The sequence below is a fragment of the Stegostoma tigrinum genome, chromosome 2 (assembly GCF_030684315.1).
Source record: "Stegostoma tigrinum isolate sSteTig4 chromosome 2, sSteTig4.hap1, whole genome shotgun sequence".
Lineage (NCBI taxonomy): Eukaryota > Metazoa > Chordata > Chondrichthyes > Orectolobiformes > Stegostomatidae > Stegostoma > Stegostoma tigrinum.
Window position 1 is genome coordinate 42,397,069 of NC_081355.1, and position 25,656 is coordinate 42,422,724.

The 25,656-nt window shown below is 43.4% G+C and overlaps 1 protein-coding gene across 6 annotated transcripts in view; it reads left to right on the forward strand.

Annotated features, from left to right (window-relative positions):
* Positions 1 to 21,304, forward strand: part of tbc1d7 (TBC1 domain family, member 7) — a 70,149-nt gene extending 48,845 nt beyond the window's left edge. For 5 of the 6 annotated variants that reach the window (XM_048561766.2, XM_048561775.2, XM_048561740.2 and 2 more), the window contains 4 exons: positions 7,722 to 7,867; positions 18,003 to 18,132; positions 18,842 to 18,892; positions 21,176 to 21,296. In XM_048561766.2, the coding sequence (XP_048417723.1) occupies positions 7,722 to 7,867; positions 18,003 to 18,132; positions 18,842 to 18,892; positions 21,176 to 21,262 (414 nt within the window). In that variant the 3' untranslated portion in view covers positions 21,263 to 21,296. Of the gene's footprint in view, positions 1 to 7,721; positions 7,868 to 18,002; positions 18,133 to 18,841; positions 18,893 to 21,175 lie in introns of all 6 variants that reach the window. The other variant, XM_048561757.2, reaches the window with a different exon arrangement.
* Positions 21,305 to 25,656: the final 4,352 nt, after the last annotated feature.

The following is a 25,656-nucleotide window of genomic DNA, read 5'->3' on the forward strand; positions in this document are numbered from 1 at the left end:
AGAAGGTAATGTCGCCTGCGGTCAGAGGTGAGCTTGCAAGATGGATAAAAACCTGCTTAGTCATAGAAGACAGAGGGTAGCTGTGGAAGGGTCCACTTCTGAATGGAGGGCTGTGACTAGTGGCTGTCTCAGGGGTCAGTGTTGGGATCTTTGCAGTTTGAAAAATATGTAAATGACTTGGAGGAGAATGTAGCTGGTCTGTTTGGTAAGTTTGCCGATGACAGAGGTTGATGGAATTGCAGACTGATGAGGATACAGCAGGATATAGATTGGTTGGTGTCTTGGGCAGAGACATGGCAGTGGAGTTTAATCCAGAAAAATGTGAGGTAATGCATATTGGAAGATCTAACCCAGATGGAGAATATACAGTAAAATGGCAGAACCCTTAAGAGTACTGATGGGCAGAGGGACCTGGGTGTACACTGAAATCGGCAACACAGGTGGAAAAGGCAGGCAACAAGGCATATGACATGCTTGCCTTCATCGGCCAGGGTATTGAGTTCAAAAATTGGCAGGTAATTTTGCAGATTTATAGAATATTAGTTGGGCTGCATTTCAAATATTGTGTTTAATTCTGGTCGCCACACTACCAGAAGGATGTGGTGGCTTTGGAGAGGGCACAGAAAAGATTTACCAGGATGTTGTCTGTTATGAAGGGCATTAGCAATGAGAAGAGGTTGGAGAAGCTTTGGTTGTTCTCACTGGAATGACAGAGGTTGGGGGGGGGTCCTGATAGAGGTCTGAAGATTGTGAAGGGCATGGACAGACTGGACAGTTAGAAGCTTTTTTCCCAGGGTGGATGAGTCAGTTACCAGGGGCCAAGGGTTTAAGATGCAAGGGGCAAGTTTTAAAAGTGACGTACGAAGCAAATCTTTTATATAGAGGGTGTTGGGTGTCTGGAACTCGCTGCCGGGGGAGGTAATGGAAGCGGATACTATTAGTGACTTTTAAAGGGTGTCTTGCCACATATCTGAATAGGATGGGAATAGAGGGATATGGTCCCCATCAGGGTAGGGGGTTTTAATTGTGACAGGCAACATGTTGATGCAGGCTTGGAGGGCTGAAGGGCCTGATCCTATAGTTTAATTTTCTTTGTTCTTTGTTCTAGTTGATGGATTTAGTTAAAGAATATTACAAACCCAAGCCTCTAATTCTGAGAAGCTTGCAGGTTTATTCAGCTGTTTGAGAACGAGGGGAATCTGTATAAGAACTTATTGATGAAGTTAATATGTCTGACGGAAGCATGTGATTTTGGGTGACTTTGTTATTAAAAAATATGGGAAGAAGAGATTTACAAGGCATCCCAATGGAAGTGGACACCCTTTCCTGTGTAACTGAGCTTGGGGAACATGACCTGAGTGGGCAATCACAGGCACTCACGCAGAGCATATGCCGAGTGGAGGGACCCTAGGTCAACCCACAGCAAAACGCCGTAACAAAGCCAAGCATCATCAAAAATGCTGAAAAGGTTTTCAGGATCCAGACAGGCAAGCCATTGTAATAAAATGTGAGGCTGGATGAACACAGCAGGCCAAGCAGCATCTCAGGAGCACAAAAGCTGACGCTTCGGGCCTAGACCCTTCATCAGAGAGGGGGATGGGGAGAGGGAACTGGAATAAATAGGGAGAGAGGGGGAGGCGGACCGAAGATGGAGAGTAAAGAAGATAGGTGGAGAGAGTGTAGGTGGGGAGGTAGGGAGGGGATAGGTCAGTCCAGGGAAGACGGACAGGTCAAGGAGGTGGGATGAGGTTAGTAGGTAGCTGGGGGTGCGGCTTGGGGTGGGAGGAAGGGATGGGTGAGAGGAAGAACAGGTTAGGGAGGCAGAGACAGGTTGGACTGGTTTTGGGATGCAGTGGGTGGGGGGGAAGAGCTGGGCTGGTTGTGTGGTGCAGTGGGGGGAGGGGACGAACTGGGCTGGTTTAGGGATGCAGTAGGGGAAGGGGAGATTTTGAAACTGGTGAAGTCCACATTGATACCATATGGCTGCAGGGTTCCCAGGCGGAATATGAGTTGCTGTTCCTGCAACCTTCGGGTGGCATCATTGTGGCAGTGCAGGAGGCCCATGATGGACATGTCATCAAGAGAATGGGAGGGGGAGTGGAAATGGTTTGCGACTGGGAGGTGCAGTTGTTTGTTGCGAACTGAGCGGAGGTGTTCTGCAAAGCAGTCTGATGAAGGGTCTAGGCCTGAAACGTCAGCTTTTGTGCTCCTGAGATGCTGCTTGGCCTGCTGTGTTCGTCCAGCCTCACATTTTATTATCTTGGAATCTCCAGCATCTGCAGTTCCCATTATCTCTGATACTATTTTAACCCCAAGCCTCCGCTTGGTTTTCCCAATGTAGAGGAAGCCGCACCGGGTACAGTGGATGCAGTATACCACATTGGCAGATGTGCAGGTGAACCTCTGCTTAATGTGGAATGTCATCTTGGGGCCTGGGATGGGGGTGAGGGAGGAGGTGTGGGGACAAGTGTAGCATTTCCTGCGGTTGCAGGGGAAGGTGCCGGGTGTGGTGGGGTTGGAGGGCAGTGTGGAGCGAACAAGGGAGTCACGGAGAGAGTGGTCTCTCCGGAAAGCAGACAGGGGAGGGGATGGAAAAATGTCTTGGGTGGTGGGGTCGGATTGTAAATGGCGGAAGTGTCGGAGGATAATGCGTTGTATCCGGAGGTTGGTAGGGTGGTGTGTGAGAACGAGGGGGATCCTCTTGGGGCGGTTGTGGCGGGGGCGGGGTGTGAGGGATGTGTCGCGGGAGATGCGGTCAAGGGCGTTCTCGATCACTGTGGGGGGAAAGTTGCGGTCCTTAAAGAACTTGGACATCTGGGATGTGCGGGAGTGGAATGTCTTATCGTGGGAGCAGATGCGGCGGAGGCGGAGGAATTGGGAATAGGGGATGGAATTTTTGCAGGAGGGTGGGTGGGAGGAGGTGTATTCTAGGTAGCTGTGGGAGTCGGTGGGCTTGAAATGGACATCAGTTACAAGCTGGTTGCCTGAGATGGAGACTGAGAGGTCTAGGAAGGTGAGGGATGTGCTGGAGATGGCCCAGGTGAACTAAAGGTTGGGGTGGAAGGTGTTGGTGAAGTGGATGAACTGTTCGAGCTCCTCCGGGGAGCAAGAGGCGGCGCCGATACAGTCTTCAATGTACCGGAGGAAGAGGAGGGGTTTGGGGCCTGTGTAGGTGCAGAAGAGGGACTGTTCCACGTAACCTACAAAGAGGCAGGCATAGCTGGGGCCCATGCGGGTGCCCATGGCCACCCCCTTAGTCTGTAGGAAGTGGGAGGAGTCAAAAGAGAAGTTGTTGAGTGTGAGGACGAGTTCAGCTAGGCGGATGAGAGTGTCGGTGGAGGGGGCCTGGTCGGGCCTGCGGGACAGGAAGAAGCGGAGGGCCTTGAGGCCATCTCCATGCGGAATGCAGGTGTACAGGGACTGGACGTCCATGGTGAATATGAGGTGTTGGGGGCCAGGGAATTGGAAGTCCTGGAGGAGGTGGAGGGCGTGGGTGGTGTCACGGATGTAGGTGGGGAGTTCCTGGACCAAAGGGGAGAAAATGGAGTCCAGATAGGTGGAGATGAGTGCATTGTAGTTGCTGCCAGTACGCAGTCTTGAGACAGCAAATGAGTCCTAGACTTAAACTGAGGCTGGTACCTAGGAGAGTGCATACCCTGGAAAGTCCATCTACATGTTACATTGCTGAGCAACATCCATATCAGAAGCAATTAAAATAAATGTCTAGTGAAATGGTCACCTGGTTCTCATGGATGTTGATACTGATGCGGCTATATCAATGGTTGCAGAACCAGACTTTAGCAAGATTTGCTGTGGAACCCAATCTTTCAGTTTGCGTAAGACCTCAGCCATACTGAGAACATACACCAGGATTTGTTACATGTTGAGGATACAACTTCATTTCTGGTCTTCTATGAGAAGCAATTGGTGCTGTTATCTCTGATTGTAGTAAGAGGCTCAGAACCAAGCCTGATGGGGTGGAATTGGTTGAGAAAGATTCACCTTGATTGGCTCAACATTTTTCAATTAGAAAACGGCTGCCTGACTGAAGTCCTAGTTAAATACTCATAAGGGCTAGGGGCGATCAAAGGGGTCATTTTATGTGTTAACCAGGAAACTATTCTGCAATTTTGCAAGTCACGCACAGTGTCATTTACCTTGCGGGCAGAAGTAGAGGTGCACGTCAGGAGCTGGAAAATGAAGGAATCATCAAACCAGTGCAGTTTGCAGAATGGACAACATTGGTTATACCAGTTGTGAAGCCTGACAGCTCAATTTGTCTTTGTGGGGATTTAAGCAAATGGTAAACTACCTCTTGCAGCTGGATAAATACCCAGTACTTTGCATAGAGACCTTTTTACGTGAAACTGGCAGAGGGGCTGTCCTTCACAAAGCTGGATCTGAGCCATACCTACGTACAATCGCAACTAGATGAGGAGACCCCGAGGTATGCCATAATTAATACCCAAAAGGGTTTGTACCAATAACAAGACTTCCATTTGGGGTAACATCAGGCTGCACCATTTTTCAATGGACAATGGAAAACATTTTACAAGGGCTTTCTCAGGTTGCCAATTATCTGGATGACCAGTAAAGAGCACATAGTGCTTAAGCATTTCTGCCAGGTAGGCTACACCTTAGAAGGGAAAAATGTGTATTTCAGGCGTCTCAAGTGACCTGCTTGGGCTACAGAGTCAACCAAATCGAGTTACACCTGTTGGGAGATAAAGTGAGGGCAAAGGTGCCCCAGCTCCCACATCTGTACTGGAGCTTTGGTCTTTGCTTGGATTGGTGAAGAATTACGGGAAGTTCATATGAAACGCAGCTTCCATCTTAGCACCCTTACAACTGCAATTGAAAAAGGGTCAGCCTTGGAAATGGTACGTAGCCAGGAAGTAGCCTTTGGGAAAGTGAAAAAACAGCTATCGTCATCTAAGATGTTGGTCCACTGCGATCCCAAGTTGCTGACATGCAATTCCTCTCCTATATGGTTTTGGGGTAATGTTGACTCACTGGTGTCCCAGTAGAGTGGAACGCCTGATAGCATATGCTTCCCGGACTTTGGCTGATGTCAAATGCAAAAATGCCCAGACAAGAAGGGAGGCTTGGCGGTCAGCGTTGGTCCCTTATTCTCAGTGCATACAGTTACAAGTTGGAATGCTCTCAGGAGGCCAACTGGCAAATGTAGATGCCTTAAGCCACCTCCCACTGGCAGATACTTCACCAGTGGTTCCTTCCCTGGAGGAGTCCATTCTGGTATTAAACTTGCTGGACACCCTTCCAGTCACTGCTGACAACATCCGACTGTGGACCAAAAAGAGTTTGTCCTGGAAAAACTAGAACAGCTGGTGCTAATGGGGGACAGAGAAGGGCAATCACAACCAGGATTGAAACTTTTTCTGGGCCTAGCGAGACCAGATCACTAAAGGATGGCACGTACTGTGGGAAACAAGAGTGATTTGACCCAAGTAATGGTTCCCACCTGATAATGGCTGAACTCCACTAAGGTCATCCACTGGTTTCCAAAATGAAGATGTTAGCAATAAGTTGTGTCTGGTGGCCAGGACTGGATGCCAACATAGCTGTATTGGCAGGGCAATGCCCAGAGTGACAATAAGGTCAAATATTATCACCGCAGTGCTCCCATTTTCATGGAAATGCCCAGGTAAACTGGGGCCAGGGAATGGGGAATGGGATTTAGTGAATAGAACTAGGGCCAGGTGAATATCATTGATTGAGATCCTTGATTGGCCCATGTTAACAGCCCAATCATGGAGCCCTGGCTGACAGATCTCAACAGGCAATTCAGAAGGTCTCCTCAGTCTACGGAATTGGCTTTGAGCTAGAAAGTCAGAGCCATGTACTGTGCATATGTAAATAAAGGGTGACTTAGTGATGAGATTCTGGTCTCTGTGTAGCTATTTCAAAGTGTTAAAATGAATTTTACCTTGAGAAATAATCAAATTTGAAAATTTATCATATATTACCAACTTTCCCCACACACTAAAATCATTAGGTTATAGAGGCTTACACTGACAGAAAAAGGCCCTTCAGCCCATTGAGTCTGTATAGGCCAAAAACAACCACCAAATTACGCTAATCCCGTATTCCAGCATTCAGTTTGTAGCCTTGGTATCGCAGGAGTACATCTAAGTTTGACTTAATTGTTAGGAGGGTTTCAGTCTCTTACTACTTTTTCAGGCAGTGATATCTGGATTTTGACCACCCTCTGGGTAAAAATTACTTCCTCTCATTCCTTCTAAGCCTACTGCCACTTACCTTAAATCTGTGCCCCCTGTCATTGATTCTTCCATCAGTGGAAAAGGTTTCTTCCTATGTCCCTCATGCACATCTCAATCATAACACCCCTCAGTCTCCTCTGCTGCAAGACTATATTTGTTAAATACTGTTATAAGAAAGTAGTGTTTCTAAGAGCAGCTTTGGATCGGAAATTGGCTTGCTGAAAGAAGACAGAGGGTGGTAGTTGATGGGAAATGTTCATCCTGGAGACCGGTTACTGGTGTTGTACCGCATGGGTCGGTGTTGCGTCCACTGCTGTTTGTCATTTTTATAAATGACCTGGATGAGGGCGTAGAAGGATGGGTTAGTAAATTTGCAGACGACACTAAGGTCGGTGGAGTTGTGGATAGTGACGAAGGATGCTGTAGGTTGCAGAGAGACACAGATAAGCTGCAGAGCTGGGCTGAGAGGTGGCAAATGGAGTTTAATACAGACAAGTGTGAGGTGATGCACTTTGGTAGGAGTAACCGGAAGGCAAAGTATTGGGCAAATGGTAAGATTCTTAGTAGTGTAGATGAGCAGAGAGATCTCGGTGTCCATGTACACAGATCCTTGAAAGTTGCCACCCAGGTTGACAGGGTTGTTAAGAAGGCATACAGTGTTTTAGCTTTTATTAATAGAGGGATCGAGTTCTGGAACCAAGAGGTTATGGTGAAGCTGTACAAAACTCTGGTGCGGCCGCACTTGGAGTATTGTGTACAGTTCTGGTCACCGCATTATAAGAAGGATGTGGAAGCTTTGGAAAGGGTGCAGAGGAGATTTACTTGGATGTTGCCTGGTATGGAGGGAAGGTCTTACAAGGAAAGGCTGAGGGACTTGAGGCTGTTTTCATTAGAGAGAAGAAAGTTGAGAGGTGACTTAATTGAAACATATAAAATAATCAGAGGGTTAGATAGGGTGGATAGGGAGGCCCTTTTTCCTAGGATGGTGACGGCGAGCACGAGGGGGCATAACTTTAAATTGAGGGGTGAAAGATGTCGGACAGATGTCAGAGGTAGTTTCTTTACTCAGAGAGTAGTAAGGGAATAGAACGCTTTGCCTGCAACGGTAGTAAATTCGCCAACTTTAGGTACATTTAAGTCGTCGTTGGACAAGCATATGGACATATATGGAATAGTGTTGGTTAGATGGGCTTGAGATCGGTATGATGTGTCGGCACAACATTGAGGGTCGAAGGGCCTGTACTGTGCTGTAATGTTCTATGTTTTGAGTACAGTGTCTTTTGGAATTTCTTTGATGAAATGCAGCTTCTCTACTTCATATTTTATACAACACGTTCCAAGAAGAGAAGCTCTTAATTCATACTTTAAATTATATTTTGAAGAGATGCAGAAAATGAATCAATAATCCTTAGCATTCTCTCCTTTAATCTTGTCACCTAATCATTGAAAATATGTATTTGTCTTTGACCAATGGAGTAGCCGAAGAGTCTTGAACATTACCTGAATCTGGAAGACAGCAAACTTCTCACCCACCTTAAGACATGCTTGGCCATGAATAAACTCCCATATGACTTATGGTTCATGCATTGTTTTGCAGGCTGTTTGCCTGAATCCAGCCTTCAAAGGTAGGTGGTCTGTTGCATTAGTAATTACAAAATATCATAATTATTTAAAGTAAAAATTAATGTGTGCGTTGCATTAGCAGTAAATAGGTAGTTTGCTGGATGAAATGGTGACATGTTGGGACATACAACATGGAAACAGACTCTTAAGCGCAACGCATCCATGTCATTCAGTTTTCCTAAACTGAACCTGTCGCATTTGTATGCATTTGGTCCATATTCCTCTAAACCTTTCCTATCCATATACCTGTCTAATTGTCTTTTAAATGTTGTAATTGTGCTCACCTCTACCACTTTCTCTGGAAATTCATTTCATATTTGGACCACCCTCTGCGTGAAAAAGTTGCCCAAGATCCCTTTTAAGTCTTTCCCCACTCACCTTAAACTTATGCCCTCTAGTTTTGGACTACCCTACCCTGAAGAAAAGACCTTGGCTGTTCACCATATCTGTGCCCCACGGAATTTTATAAACCTCTACAAGGTCACCCCTTAGCCTCCTAGGCTCTGCGGAAAATAGGTCCCAGCCTATCCAGGCTCTCCTTATAACTCAAACCCTCGAATCTCGGTAAAATCCTTGCAAATCATTTTTGCACCCTTTCCAATTTAATGACATACTTCCTAGATCAGGGCGACCGGAATCGTATGCAAAATTGTACATGTGACAGTGATGCTGCAATCATTTTGTATGTTGTTATGTATCAAGCATATGAAAAAGGTATGCCCTGTTGTCAGAATCAAAAACAGAAATTGCTGGAAAAGCTCAGCAAGGTCTGGCAGCATCTGTGGAGAGAAATCAGACTTAAATGTTTTGGATTGCTTGACACTTTCTCAGAACACGGCCTGAAAGAACTGCAGATGTTGAAAATCTAAAGCAAAAACAAATTGCTGAGAAAACTGAGCAGGCCTGACAGCATTTGTGGAAAGAAATGTTTCAAGTGACTTCTTCAGTTCTGAAGCCATCAGGGTCAGGGACTTAACTGCTTTAGCCTCATTTGTTTGTCTAGTACTACTTCTCTGGTAATGGTACTTAATTCCTCCCCTGTATTCTTTCGTGTTAATGAGATGTTTGAACTATCTTCCACTATAAAGACTGTTGCAAAATATCTGTTTAACTCCTCTGCCCTTTCTCATAACTAACTCCCTGATTCATTTTCTAAGGGACTTTTGTTCACTTTGATCTGTCTTCCTTTTGTATTTTTAAGGAAGCTGTTATTGTCAATTTTTATATTCCTCATTGGTTTGGTTTCATTTATTTTGCCTGAATTTATTATCTTTTTAGTTCTCACTCGTTAGATTCTGAATTAAGCCAGTGTTTGGAGCTGTCATTGACTTTTGTCTCCTCATATGTTTTTACTTTCAACCATATACCTTTTTAATTTCCTTGGTTAGCCATGATTTATCCCTCTCTTAGAATTTTTCCTTGTTACTGGGATGTATTTTTGCTGAGAGTCATGAATGACCATCTTAAATGTTTGCTACTACTTGTTTACTGTCTTCCCTGCTAATGTATCTGCCCATTTTAGACAGCACGTCCTTAATGTAGGTATGAGATATCCTGTCAAAGGCCTCCTCCTGATCCAGGCTGATGAGGCAATTGTCTACCTCCCTGTCCTGTACATAGGCGACACTCTCAGCAATCTTCCTGCACATACAGCACCAATTTGGTCAGTATGTTAATTGATAATGCAATTTTAATCTGAGTCTTTTAATACTTTTTTTCCACTTGAGCCATGTTGATATTTTCTACCGTTCAGTGAAGCCACTAGATGCCTTCAGTATCTTCCCTAATTGACAACTGAGCCCAGAGAGTGTATGTAAATGATTATTATTTGATTATGGAAACAACTACATTCAAAGCTGATCCTTTTATTTTATCATGTTAACATACCTATTAGCCTGCTAAAGTCATAAGATTGAATTTGAGATCTTCAATTTTTGTTCATTTTTATTTTTAAATTCCAAACTCATTTTGAAACTTGATGTCCCAGCTCACAGAATTTACTCAAAACGAATTGAAACTGAAATTGGACACCTGTAGGGTTTAGCGGAGCATTAAGTAGTGTCTTTACCTACTTGACCTTTAAGAAGCTGGATTTCAAATCTACTCGTTGAGAATCCAACAACATAGTTTCATGTAGCAGCCCTTAGATGAAAGCAAAGTTTTAATAAGGTGAAAGCAAGTTGAAAATCTAGGATCAAGGTGAATACAGTCAATGAACAGATTTTAAATTTTTTTTGAAGTTGGACAGAGGTAGCAGAAAAAATCCTATCTGGTCTAATAGGCGGTATCTCAGTATTCTCTTCAACAACATTGACTTTTTCCTGTGAGAATACTGACAAAAAATATTCATTTAACACTCTCCTATCTCTTCGGACTCCACGCACAACTTCCCACTACTGTCCTTGACTGGCCGTAATCTTACTCTAGTGATTCTTTTATTCCTGACGTACCTATAAAAAGCTTTAGGGTTTTCCTTGATCCTATCTGCCAAAGACTTCTCATGTCCCCTCCTGGCTCTTCTTAGCTCTCCCTTTAGGTCTTTCCTAGCTAACTTGTAACTCCCAAGCACCCTAACTGAGCCTTCACGCCTCATCTTTACATAAGCCTCCTTCTTCCTGTTGACAAGAGATTCAACTTCTTTCGTAAACCACAGTTCCCTCACTCGACCACTTGCTCCCTGCCTGACAGGTCCATCCTTATCAAGGACACACAGTAACTGTTCCTTGAACAAGCTCCACTTTTCAATTGTGCCCAGCCCCTTGCAGTTTCCTTCCCCATCCTATGCATCCTAAATCTTGCCTAATTGCCTCATAATCGCCTTTCCCCCCAGCTCTAACTGGTGCCCTGTGGTAAATACCTATCCCTTGGCATTGCTAAAGTAACCGTAACAGAATTGTGATCGCCATCACCGAAGTGCTCCCCTACCTCCAAATCTACCATCTGGCCTGGTTCATTACCCAGTACCAAATCCAATGTGGTCTCGTCTCTTGGCCCATCTACATACTGTGTCAGGAAACCCTCTTGCACACATTGGACAAAAACTCACCCATCTAAAGTACTCGAACTATAGTGTTTCCAGTCAGTATTTGGAAATTAAAGTCCCCCATAACAGCTACCCTGTTACTTTCGTTCCTATTCAGAATCATCTTTGCATCTCTGGAACTTATCAGAGGCCTATAGAAAACTCCCAACAGGGTGACCTCTCCTTTCCTGTTTCTAACCTCAGCCCATACTACCTCAGTTGACGAGTCCCCAAACATCCTTTCTGCAACTGTAATACTGTCCTTGACGAACAATGCCTCACCTCCCCCTGTTTTACCACCTTCCCTGATCATATTGAAACATCTAAACCCCGGAACCTGCAACAACCATTCCTTGCTCTATCCATGTCTCCAAAATGGCTACAACATCGAAGTCCCAGGTACCAAACCATGCTGCAAGTTCACCCACCTTATTCTGGATGCTCCTGGCATTGAAGTAAACACACTTCAAACCACCTTCCTGCCTGCTGGTACACTCCTGCGACCTTGAAACCTTATTCGTGACCTCGCTACTCTCAACCTCCTGTACACTGGAGCTACAATTCAGGTTCCCATCCCCCTGCTGAATTAATTTAAAGCTTCCCAAAAAGCATTAGCAATTCCGCCCCCCCCCCCCCCCCCCCCAGGATTTTGGTACCCCTCTGGTTCATGTGTAGACCATCCCGTTTGTAGAGGTCCCAACCTACTTCAGAATGAGCCCCAATTATCCTCCCTCCTGCACCATCCCTGTAGCCACGTGTTCAACTGTTCTCTCTCTCCCTATTCCTTGCCTTGCTAGCACGTGGCACGTCTAAGAAACCAGAGATAACAACTCTGTTTGTTCTAGATCTAAGCTTCCACCCTAGCTCCTTTAATTTCTGCTTTACATCCCCATCCCTTTTCCTACCTATTTCGTTGGTGCCTATGTGGACCACGACTTGGGGCTGCTCCCTCTCCCCCCTTCCCTTCTGAGCAACATGGACAGACTCTGCGCCAGAGACTTGTACCCCATGGCTTACCTCTGGTCATCCTCCCAGCAGTATCCAAATGGGATACTTGTTATTGAGGGGAACGGCCACAGGGGATCCCTGCACTGTCTGCCTGTTCCCTTTTTGTCCCCTGACTGTAACCCATCTACCTTTTTTCCTGTACCTGAGGTGTGACTACCTCCCTATAACTCCTCTCAATTACTCCCTCAGCCTCCCGAATGATCCGAAGTTCATCCAGCTCCGGCTCCAGTACCCTAACGCAGTTTCTGAGGAGCTGGAGTTGGGTGCACTTCCCGCAGATGAAGTCAGTGGGGACACTAGTGGTGACCCTTAATTCCCACATTCTACAGGAGGAGCAACCGCCCTAACATCCATTCCCACTGTTCTGAATTCCCAAACAGACTATTTAACAAAAACCAGTAACATTACCAAATCAGCGCTCAGAATCTTTTTTTTGGTTAGAGGAGGAGTATGGGTGGGAGACACTACCTAAGTAGTGTATCAGGTAAAGCAACCGCCCAAATATATTACCTGACTTACTCAGCCGTCTCGTGTCCGCTCCTGCCCAGCGTACGCTCCGCCTATTCACAAGGTAAGTTTTTAAAGGATTAACTTACTTTCCTGGCAGCACCCCGGTCCTTGCTTTTATAATCGAAAAGCTTACCTTCCCAGGCTGCCCTTGCGCTTCCTCCCGGACTCCCGCCCCTGAATCAACTGAAAGGCTGCAGTCATGCGCAGTAAGACTTCTATAATCGAAAAGCACACCTTCCTGGCTACCCTTGCGCTTCCTCCTGGACTCCCGCCACTGAAACAACTGGGGCCTGTACTGTGCTGTACTGTTTTCTGTTCTATGTTCTATGTATCCTCTGGAGTTTAGAAGAGTCAGAGGTGACTAAACTGAAATATATAAGACTCTGAGGCAACTTGATCAGGTAGATGTTGGAAGTGTATTTCCAGTTGTGAGAAAGTCTGGAACCAGCTCTTGCAGTTTAAGAATAAGGGATCACTTATTTAAAATAGATGAGAACTTTTTTTCTCTAAGGGTTGAATGTTTTTTTTAAGAATTCTCTTCCAAAGGCAGTAGATAGAGAATTTTAAAATATTTTTAAGGCAAAGGTAGATAGATTCTCAATTACTTTAAGGGAATTACTGAGGGCAGCTGCGGAGCAAATCAGAGGACGGCTAAGAGTCATCACAGCGGAATTCTGGGAGACATCACCACAGGCATCTCAACTGTACAGCAGGTCACATGCACCTGGTGTCAAGGTGTGGTTAGACCTGAAACATTACATCGGTGTTGCCCACACTCCCTCCTCTGACCAAATGTAAAAGGGCTCTGTGAGGAGTACGACTGGCAAGGTAAAGGTGTACAAGGGAGCAGCCATTAAGAGAGTGAGCCACTTAGATTGGAAGTGCTGAGGCTTTTGCTGGAGTGGCTTGGGCATGGGGAAGCTGAGCAAGGGTACAGGTAAGATCAGGTAAGGGCTGCTAAAGTCTACTCTTTCTCTCTTGACTGAGGGCAATGGTGAATAGCAGTTGGGGCAGTGGCATGCTCCTCTTGCAGGATGTGGGAGATCTGGGAGACTTTCAGTGTCAGTGGTGGCTGCACCTATCAGAAGTGCACCTGGCTACAGCTCCTGACAGACAACATTATGGAACTGGAGCTGGATGCACTCAGGATCATTTGGGGTACAGGGAACAATTTTGATAGGAGCTATATTGAAATGGTCACTCCCGAGGTGGCTGGGTGACCATCTGAAGAGTTAAAGGGGGAAGACGGATAGTGCAGAATTCCCCTGTGGCCATTCCCTCAGTAACAGTTATACCACTTTGAATACAGTTGTGTAGGATGACTTTTCAGGGACTGGCAGTAGCAAACAGGTCAGTGGCACTGTGACCGACTCTGAGGTTCAGAGGAAATGGATGCAGTCAGACAGAGTGATACTGATAGGAGACTCAGTTGTGCGGAGGACAGAAAGGAGATTCTGTGACTGCAGAAAAGATGGTATGTTGCCGGGGTCGTCTCTGAGCAGTCGCAGAACATTCTGAAGGAGGAGGGTAAACAGCCAGAGGTCATTTGCATGTTGGTACGAATGACATAGGTAGACAAAGGGATGGGGTCCTGTGAAATGAGGATAGGAAGTTAGGTAAGAAATTAAAAGACAGGCTCTCAAGGGTAGTGATCTCCGGATTACTCCCAATGGCACACACCAGTGAGGATAGAAATAGAAAGATATGCCACATGAATGCGTGGCGGAGGAGCTGGTGTGGGGGGCAGGGTTTTAAGTTCCTGGATAATTGGGATCTCTACTGGGATAGAGGGGACTCGTACAAGAGGGATGAGTTGCACTTGAACCGGAGGGGGTCCAATATCTTTGTGCAGAGAGTTGCTAGTGTTACCCAGGAAAGTTTAAACTAGTGTGGCAGGGAGGTGCGACTCTGAATAAGAGAGGGCCATCTAGAAGTCAGGGGAAAATATATTAGCCATCGAGGGAAAGTTTGTTGTGCCCCTGGCTATCCTGAATAGTAAAGGGAGGGAATTGACTACTGGTTTAAAGTGCATTTGTTTCAACTCACGAGGCCTGACTGGTAAGGCAGATGAGCTCAGAGCATTGATTGGCTCTATTGACTTGGATATTATAACCATAATAAAAATATGGCCGAGAGAAGGACAGGACAGCTCAATGTTCCAGAATACAGAAGCTACAGATGAGACAGAAGTACAAGTAAAGCGAGGAGGGGGAGTTGCCTTTTTGTTAGGGGACGACATAACAACAGTGCTTAGAGAACATATTCTTAATGGGTCTTTAAATGAGGCCATATGGTTAGAACTTAGAAACAAGAAAGGAATGGTCACTCTGTTGGAACAGTATTATAAACCCCCAAATAGCAGCGGGTACTAGATGAACAGATGTGTGGCGAGATTGCAGATACCTGTAGCAATTGCAGATAGTGTTGTTTGGAGATTTAAATTTCCCCTCTATTGACTGGGCCACCCAGAGTATAAAAGGCCTATTTGGGGTGGAATTTGTCACGTGTGTCCAGGAAAGTTTCCTAAATCAATATGTGGAGGGTGCAACACTGAACTACTTCTTAGGAAACGAGTTTGGGCCAGTGACTGAAGTGTCAGTCAGAGAACACTTCGGGTGCAGTGACCATAACTCTGTTAGTTTTAACATGGCGAGAGGAAAAAATAGGACAGGTCCACAAGTTAAGGTGCTAAACAGTAGCAGGGCCAATTTTGGGGCCATTAGGCAGGATCTAGCAGCGGTCAATTGGGTGAATCTGTTTGAAGACAAAGGAACAAGTGGCAAATGGGAGGCTTTTAAAAATGTAATATCAAGAATCCGGCAACAGCATGTCCCTGAGGGTGAGGGAAAGTCTGGCAGATTCAAGGATCCCTGGCCAACGAGTATATTGTGGCTCTGGTCAGGAAAAGATGGCAACGCGGGGTGTAAGCTGTCGAATTCAAGTGAATCCCTAGGTGATTATAAAAAATTTAGAAGGACACTTAAGAGGAAAAGCAGAAAAAAGAAAGGGTATGAGATGAAGCTGGCAGATGTGTACTGAGAAGAGAATCATGGATGCGAAGGAAATAAGGGAAATAAGTGGGAATGTTTTGGACTGCATATTTATTACCAGAGAAGGAGGTGTTTGCAGCCTTAGATCACATTAAGGTAGTAAATCCCCTGGCCCCGTTGTTTAAATCTTTCTCCTCTTACCTTAAAAATGCCCCTAGCTTTGAACTCCCGCGGCTGAGGGAAAAAACCCTTGTCATTTGCCTTATCTGTGTGCCTCGTGATTTTATAAACCTCTATATGTTCACCCCTGAACCTCCGGTGAAAGATGCCCCAACCTTTCCAGTCCATCTTTATTTCTCAAATGCTTCATTCCCAGCAACATCCTGGCAAATCTTTTCTGAACCCTCTCTTCATATAACAGGACAACCAGAACTTGACACAGCACTCCAAAAGGGGCCTCACTAACGTCCTGTATAACCTCAATATGACGTCCCAGCTCTTAAACCGAAAAGATCTGAGCAATGCACGCATGCATGCTAATCGCCTTCTTAAACACACTGTCTACCTGTTATGCAAATTTCAAAGAACCTTGAGGTCTCTCTACTCTGCAACATTAATTGTATGGGTCCTGTTCTTGTTCGTAATACCAAAATGCAGTACCTCACATTTGTCCAACTTAAATTCTATCTGCCACTCCTCAGCCCATTGACCCAATCTCTTTGTAATTAGATGTGATTAGATTCCCTACAGTGTGCAAACAGGCCCTTCAGCCCAACAAGTCCACACCACCCCTTGAAGCATCCCCTGTAACCCCCACACCCCTGAACACTACGGGCGATTTAGCATGGCCAATCCACCTAGCCTGCACATCTTTGGACTGTGAGAAGAAACCGGATCACCCGGAGGAAACCCACGCAGACACAGGGAGAATGTGCAAACTCCACACAGACAGTCGCCAGAGGCTGGAATTGAACCCGGGTCCCTGGTGCTGTGAGGCTGCAGTGCTTACCACTGAGCCAACGTGCTGCCCTAATCTTAGATAACTTTCTTCACTGTGTGCTAATCCACCAATTCTGGTGTCATCCATAAACTTACAAACAATGCCTCCTATGTTCACATCCAAATCATTTATATGAATGACATAAAAAGTTGTACGGACTTTTAAAACAGCAACTGTTACTTTTGACAATCTAATTGTGAAAAATCCAAATATTTAATCTTCTGCAACTTGTGGATACAGAGCCAAAAAAAACTGAGATGAAGAAAAAGTGGCAGGATGCTGTGTAACTTCTTGAGTTCCACACATATCTTACTTCCATAGACTAAGCTAATGTTGAGGTCTGGGTTTGCTGAACATATATCTAAACATTACATGCGTTTATTAAAGTACAAGTTATAGCAATGTACAGCAAGGAAGCAGTAACTCATGAATTATAAGGTATTGCAATTTTCCAGCCAATGTATCACTCCAATGTTCGATGAAAACTGCATTGCCCTTTAAACTTCTCCATAATTTTCATGGAGTAGCTGTTTTTGCACATTAATTGCCCATAAGATGCACCACAGAAAATTAAGTAATGAACGATGTAAGTAAATATCCTTGTAATGTGATTTTTGATTGAAAGTTATTCATAATATTCCGTATCCAGAAAATGAGAAATTAAGTATAGCATCTCATTTCTTCAACTGCAACACTGAATTGTTGCAAATACTAAAAGTATCAAATTTTAAAATTTGCAAGAAAAAATGTCCCTGATGTTCTGTCTGTGTTTTCTTGCTCAACCTTTAATCCAGTCTTTCTTTCCTCCTCTGGCATTAAACTGACTGTCTTGAATTGATCCTTCTTCCACCATTTATGTCTTTTCATTAATTTTATGGGTTAGAATGAAGTCCATTGCTCACCAAAATCCCAAGTAAATCATAGAATCCTTACAGTGAGGAAACAGGCCCTTCAACCCAAAAGTCCACACCGAACCTCATGGCATCCCACCCAGACCCATCCCCCTATAAACCTACCTAATCTACACATCCCTGAACACTACAGGCAACATAGAACATAGAACAGTACTTCAGAATACAGGCCCTTCGGCCCATGATGTTGTGCGGACCTATTATCCTACTAAGGTCAATCTACCCTGCATACCCTACATTTTAATATGTGCCTATCCAAGAGTCGTTCTCCCACAGATGTGCAGGATAGGTGGATTGGCCATATGAAATTACAGTTACAAGGGGACATAATTTTAAGGTGATTGGAGGAAGGTATAGAGGGAATGTCAGAGGTAGGTTCTTCACACAGAGTGTGATGGGCGTGTGGAATACACTGCCGGCAGTAGTAGTGGAGGCAGATACTTCAGAGACTTTTGGAAACTGGAGCACCCGGAGAAACCCACACAGACATGTGGGGAATGTGCAAACTCCGCACAGACAGTCGCCCGAGGGGGGAATCGAACCCAGGTTCCTAGCACTGAGGCAGCAGTGCTAACCACTGTGCCACCCCCGTTATCTCATGAACACTCTCCACATGTTGTATGGATATTTTGAGGCATTTTATTTACTTAGTTTGTGAAACCATACTAACAGCATTTATGATTTTTTAATTTTCAGAGTTTGGGACAAAATCATAAGTGGATCTTGCAAAATTTTGGTTTTTGTAGCCATGGAGATTTTATTAACTTTTAAAGTTAAGTTAATGGCCATGAATAAAGCAGAGAATATTGCACAGTTCTTGCAGAATGTAAGTATCACTGAACCCTGAATTCATCATAATGCTACATTATGTTTTATTAGTAGCATGCCTGTGTAAATTGCCTCACCAGTAATGAAATTTGAAAAGTAAACCTGAATACCTCGTCTGGAGTTTGTATTGCAAAATGCTTTGCATAATGCATCTTTTAGCTAGTGATGGGAGATTAAGCAATTTTAGTTATCAAACTAGATTTTCTCTGTCAAATGCTGGTCTTTGATTATAAAAAAATTAACTTTATATAATTATCATAAGCTACAAAATAGTGTAAGTGGGAATATGTGAGAACCATGAGGCTGGGGGTGAGCATATACATTCAAACACGTGCGTGCCTCACACCATGCACGTACTACCTGTGCACGTTCACCCTTTATGCATGCCATATGCGCATGCAGACCACATGAATTCCACATGCTTGACCCCATTTTCTGTGCAGTATGTGCACTCCCACCCAGACCATGAACACGCCATACGTAAAGGAAATTCACCATAGTAATAAAAGCAAAATACTGCTGGAAATCTGCACAGTATCTGCAAATGCATAAAATTCTGGAGAAACCCAGCATATCTGGCAGCATCTGTGGAAAAAGAAATAGTTAATGGCTGATATGACTTATGACTTCCAAACAATTCTTCAACAGCTGTTCTGAAAGAGAGTTATATTGGACTTGAAATGTTAATTCTGATTCTTTCTCCACAGATGTTACCAAGATGGCTGTGGTTTTTGCATTTCCACCGTCTCAGCCCCAAGGTATCACTGTAGTTCCTCACGGCAGTATTGTAGGTCCAATCATCTTGGAAAAATAAGAGCAGAAGTAGGCCATTAGACCACGAGCCTGCTCTGCCATTCAGCTCCCTCGTGACTAATCTTTTATTTCTACACAGTCATCATCCCCTGATAACTTTAATATGTTGAAATCTGTTGATCTCTGTCTTGAACATGTTCAATGACTGAGCTTTTAAAGCCTTCTGATGTATAAATTCACAAAGATTCTTCTGAGTGATGAAATTCCTGCTCATCTGAGTCCTCAGTGACACCCTTCATTCTGTGACTGTCCTTTGGTTTCAGATCTCTAACCAGGAGAAATACCTTGCATCGATCTTGTTGAGCTTGGAAAGATTTGATTTTTTTTTGTTACTTTATCAGTCACTTTCCCTGTATCCAAAGGCCAGAAGTGGGCATGTTCACTGATAATTACACAACATTCACTATCATTTGTAGTTCCTCAGATATTGAAACAGTATGTGGTCAGACCTTGTCAACACTTAGGCTTGAACTGATAAGCAGGTTAAATGCATACCAGGTGTGACTATAGCCAACAAAAGAGAGAAATTGAGCATTTCCTCTTTATGGCCATTGACGTTGCCATTGCTAAATCTCCCACTATATATCAACATCAACAAAAGCAGGTCAGAGTCTGTGAACTACACAGAAGTAACCCACTTCCTGACTCCCAAATATCTGTCTTCCATCTACATGAGTCCGTTTAGGAGTATGATGAATTCTGTCCAACTGTCTGGACAAGCTCAGCTCCAACAACTCTCAAAGGAAAAATCAGCCCAATTGATTGACCATAAGAACACAAGAAATAGGTGCAGGAGTAAGCCATTCAGCCCCTCAAACTTGTTCTGCTGATCAACAATCAGGAATTGTGAAGCCATCAACAACCTGAAATGCACTCCACTAACAGTCCATAGTTGAAGCACTGTGCTATCTACAAGATACACTGCAGTAACTTGTTAAGGCTCCTTTGATAGAAGTTTTCAAATCCTGGATTAATTTCACTTTGAAAGACAAGTAGCAGTGGATAGGAGCACCAAAGTCTTCACATTCTCCTCCAGATTATGCACCACCGTAACTTGGAAAATGTTGTAGTTCTTTTTTCAACACTAGATCAAAATCATAAATTCTCTTCCAAACTTCACTGTTGGAATCTACTCACGTGTGCTGCAGCAATACAAAAAGGCAGCTCATCACCACCTCAAGAACAGTTAGAAGTGGGCAATAAATGCTGAGCTTAAACGAAGACAGAAAATGCTGGAGCAACTTAGCAGGTCTAGCAGCATCTATTGAGAGAGAAACAGAGTTAATGTTTCAAGTCGATATGACAGTTCTTTGGATCTCTGAGATGCTGCCAGATCTGCTGAGGTACTCCAGCATTTTCAGTTTATTTCAGGATTCTGGCATCTGTTGTATTTTGCTTTAATTTAAATGCTGACCTTACCAGCTAATCCAAGCTCCAATTTTAGATATCATTTTTACGTCTTAAAATGTCATTTTGCTATTGTAGTATTTAAGAAATAATTGAAAATTATGATCATGTCACTATTAATTTTGTTTTGCTGAAAAATAACATTTTAGCAGCTTTTTGTCTTGCACACATGAAAGCAATTGAAAGTAAAGGGTAAACAACATTCACACTGTATGATGGGAGAGTGCTGATTGGTTGGTAAGTGAACTTGATTGGTAAGAGTATTTTCCTGGAGAATGCACTAGGTAATAATGACTGATAGCTAATTGCAAAGCTTTGTTAATAATTAAAATGTGGCAGGTTAACTCTGTTCATGGACTTTCATTAGAGATGAAACCTGAGAGTAACTGTCTTTGATGAGTTGAAAAAGGTTCAATGCTTTTTCTTTCAGTCCGTAAAGATTGGAGCCCTGTGTATTCACATACGTAGCTACAAGTATAAACAGTGTATCACACTGGAAGCTCAACCAACAATCCTAAATTGGTTGTCAATATAATTCTGCACATACTCAGGATTATGTGGAAATTCGTAAATTGGTACAGTTTCCATGTCAATGCCTCTACCAGTCAGAATCTACATGCTAACCAATCCACACACTTCCCTTGTACAGTATAAATGTGGTTTGCCCTTTTACTTTAGTATTCTTGAGAACTGTCATGATGAGTACAAGATGAAAAGCTTTGACAAAATGTCATTTAAACAATTCTCAAATTCTGTGCCACCAAATAAATATTACTTTACTTACCCAATTGTGACAGTGTGGTAATTGTGTGTTCATTTAGATTCCACAGGAGAATACAGATGCCATCATCAGCAAGGCCATTGACCTATGGCACAAGTATGTTGGAAACCCACTGCACACTGTGTAGTTAAAAACCAAATGAAGTTAATGTAAAAATAAATCTTCTATTTAATAATTTATTAAAGTAATTTTTCACAAAATTTTGAGTAATTGATTTTAAGTAACCAAGACAATGATGTAGCAAAAGCAAAACACTGAACATGAGACTTCAGAAATAAAAGCAGAACTGCTACAAATATTGGCAGCAACTGGAATGTGAGAAATTAAGTTTAAAAAGTTACATTTCCTGGCCTTGTGAAAGCAATGTTAGAGGTGTCAGGGAGCTTGATGGCATGGGTATGTAGTGATGAGGTATGTCCAGGCTATTTCCCTGAATTATTTCCATCTGTGGAGGAGGATGGTTGGGAACTGCGTTTGCTCTCCACTTATGGACTATTTTGTAATCGCATCAGTTGTTTCCAACTGTTGGTGAGGTCCCTGCCTGGTGCAAGGCCTAGCAGTTAATTGGTGGTAGGCTGGGTACCATTGGGGCCAGAGGTTCCTATTACGAAGCCACGTGGATGAAAGACATCAAACCTGTCCGAAATCAATTCTACAAAGGGATTTCATCTCAAAACCAGGAGACTACTGTCTTCAGACCTTTTTCGTTCCTGACTCCGATGCAGGCTACTTAGAAAGTCTCCCTCTTGAGGTGCCCTCACGATTGTCTTTCTGCTTAATAATGGCCACCTTTCCTGAGGGGGCTACTAGCCATCCTGTACTGTGGTCCTGTGGGCTTTCAGCATCAAGAATCTATCCATCACTCTCAATTCAATGTGAAGGTGACCAGTTGGAGACTGTCTTCTGGAATGTTGAGCTGCTTGTGATGTGAACAGGCTGCAATTGCACATATGGCTTAATGTCAGGAACTCACTGCTCACCCAAAAATTCAGTATTACTATCTAGTTCAATGACATATTTGACTGTTCACATAAGACTTGGGGTTCTATTCCAGAGACTTGGTCCAGTACAGTTTCGAGCGAGTGCTGCACTTTCAGTCGTGCTGTCCTTTCAATACAACCTTCAGTTAAGACCCTATTTGCCATTATCTGGTAAATGTTAAAGCACCTTGATATTATCTTAAAGAAGAATAGGTGAGTTCTTAGCATTCTGATCAATGTAAATTGTTTGACCAACATTACCAGAAACAGATTATCTGGTCATCACTTCACTGCCATTTGAAAGATTTTGCTGTGCTTAAATCAGTTATTATGCTTTCAATTACGAAGCAATGCGGGTGAAAGACAGTATTGCATTAATGACTACATTTAAAAATGCTTTATTATGTGAAAAGCACTTTCAAACTGTCCTGGGGTCATGAACAGCACTGTATAAATGCAACATATTTTGTATTAATGCAAGCAATTTCCACAAAATGCATGTTTTTTCAGAATAATCTTGTTTTAAGTTCTCTGGTCCTGATGCACATCATGTGTAGTCAAACAGTACTGTAGGGGATGGGTTGTGAATTTGCACAAGTTTGACTTGTTAACTGTTGGATTGTGTGGGTGTTGGTAAACTCAGTTGATTGGCTGGCTTGCGATGCAGTGTGACGCCAACAATGCAGGTTCAACTCACACACTGCGTGAGGTTACAACTTTACTGATCACCTGAGGTGTGGTGACCCACAAGTCAAACCAACACTAGTCATCTCTCCAAAGAGAGATTAGTCCTATGGTCCTCTGGGAATTTGGCAACTTTACCTTTTATTCTGTTCCAAACTAACTTAAATATTAGATTCTCTACAGTGTGGAAACAAGCCCTCTGGCCCAACAAGTCCACACTGCCCCTTGAAGCATCCCACCCAGACCCATCCCCCCTATAACCCACACACCCCTGAATGCTATGGGCAATTTAGCCTAACCAATCCAACTAGCCTGCACATCTTTGGATTGTGGGAGGAAACCCACGCAGACACGGGGAGGAAGTGCAAACTCCAAGGCTGGAATTGAACCTGGGTCCCTGGCACTGTGAGGCTGCAGTGCTAACCACTGAGCCACCGTGCCGCCCTATTCTCATCACATATCTGAAGATCCGGCTACTCTGAATGTGATGGGGAATTGTCTATGATATTTGAAGTATATACCTAGTTCACCATTACGTAGTGTTGACAATTTCCATATGACTATACCAAAAGATCACAAAAGGAGAACGGGGAATAGTGGAAGGTTTGTAATTCGAAGATATTTTAAGTTCACAAAATAAAAGGATAGATTGTAACTAACAAGGCAGCATATCAGCTGATCAGAATATTTGAGTTTTTTTCTCTGTATGCTGTGGGGTTATTTTTCATATTTTTCAACAGGAAATAAAGGCTGTTGAAAAGAGAATTATCTGATGGATTTATCATAAAACCAGACAAAAAATGGAAAGCAGAATTGGCAATAGGACAAGCAAGTTAATCCCTTAGTTTATACCTACAAGTCATTTATTCTTCTGTAAATACTTAAATTGCAGATGAATGCAAAGAAAATAGATTAAGAAGCATGGCCATTTTTCATGGGGTAATGATCTGTAATTAACACTTTCAAAACTTTAAAGAAAACATACTATTTACAGTCACTTCTTAGCAACTAAAACTTTGTGTGGAACATGCTGACCTCTCATTAATTATTTTTGTTGATCCTCAGATTAAGTTAATGTCAAATAACCTCAAATGCTCCCTCCCCCACCAAAAAATGTTGATGTAATTGTATCAGTTGTTCATCCAGCCTCACATTTTATTATCTTGATGTAATTGTAGTTCACTTTCTCTGTTATCAAATGTAGAAGCCATTTATTCCTACATAAAAAGTCAAAAGACTTCAGGGTTAACACACAGCGTGGAGCTGGAGGAGCAGGAAAGCTAACGTTTCAGGTTGGAACCCTTCTTCAGAAAATTAGGGTGCTGTGCATTCTATGGTGGGTATGATCTTTTGGATATGGCGCAGTGCAAATTCACTAGTGTTGTGTGGTGTAAAGAAATACAAGCATGCAGATAAACATAAAGAACATGTTTATTTTTCATAGAACAACACTGATTAAGGGGCAAATAACTGAAGTTGTTAAATTGGGGTGCCTCAGTGGTTAGCACTGCTGCTTCACAGTGCCAGGGACCTAGGTTCGATTCCAACCTCAGGCAACTGTCTGTGTGGAGTTTGCACATTCTCATCATGCTGCTCGGGTTTCTTCCCACAGTCAAAAAATGTGGAAGCTAGGTGGATTGGCCATACTAAATTGCCCATAGTGTTCAGGGATGTGTAGATTAGGTAGATTATAGGGGGATGAGCCTGGGTGGGATGCTCTTGAGGGTTGGTGTGGACTTGTTGGGCTGAATGGCATGTTTTCACACTGTAGGGATACTAAGAAGCAAAGTATTGAAAGACATGATGATAGCATCAAAGGCAAATGAGAGAAATCAGAGAACTGAGCAATGAAGCCAGAATTCGAAAAAAATGACCCACAACAATGCCACTGATTCTTAATTGCCTTCTGAAATGCACCACCTTGCAAGCTACTTGATTGCATCAAAGGATGATGTAAATGTTTCAGAACTATAAAACTAAAAAGAAAATCACATTTTGATCTAGGCAACAAATGTAACAATGGCACACTGCAACCAGTTAGTCTTGAAAATACACACTATATCTGGTGTATGTACTAAAGGTTAAGAGAGTAGTTTCAGAAAATAGTCACTCAAAGAATCTGACATTGCTATACTGAAAGAATCATTTGATGCTCCAAATTCGCTAATCACCAGATTAGCCTGGGTGGGATGCTCTGAGGGTTGGTGTGGACTTGTTGGGCTGAATGGCATGTTTTCACACTGTAGGGATACTAAGAAACAAAGTATTGAAAGACATGATGGTAGCATCAAAGGCAAATGAGAGAAATCAGAGAACTGAGCAATGAAGCCAGAATTCGAAAAAAATGACCCACAACAATGCCACAAACACAGTTTCCATATGAGGGCATGTGAAGTGAGGTCACACGTGGAAATCTAATTATCAACTGCTCCGAGAAGACAATATGGTAGCAGGTGATGAATCGGAACACAGGGATGAATGTGTAATGGGAAACAGTGGTGGCAGCAATGAAAAGAGTCGCAGAGGTGGCAAGTGTACAAATTCTTGATCATAGTTTACAAAATTATACAGTCAAGATTTTTATAGTTAAGTGGTGGAATAATCACTACATCCATGGGGGATTTCCCCCACCCATGCCCCAAAAGCCTCCCACCTTATAGTCCAATAAGCCCACACGGCCCACTTCTAGTTCTTCCCAAAATCCACAAACAGGACTACCTGGAAAGACCCATTGTTTCTGCCTGTACCTGCCCCATGGAGCTTCTGCTCTTGACTCAATTTTCTTTTCTCCTTTTGTCCAGTCCCTTCCCATGTACATCTGAGATTCTTCTGATGTTTTACTTTGATGCCGCAAATA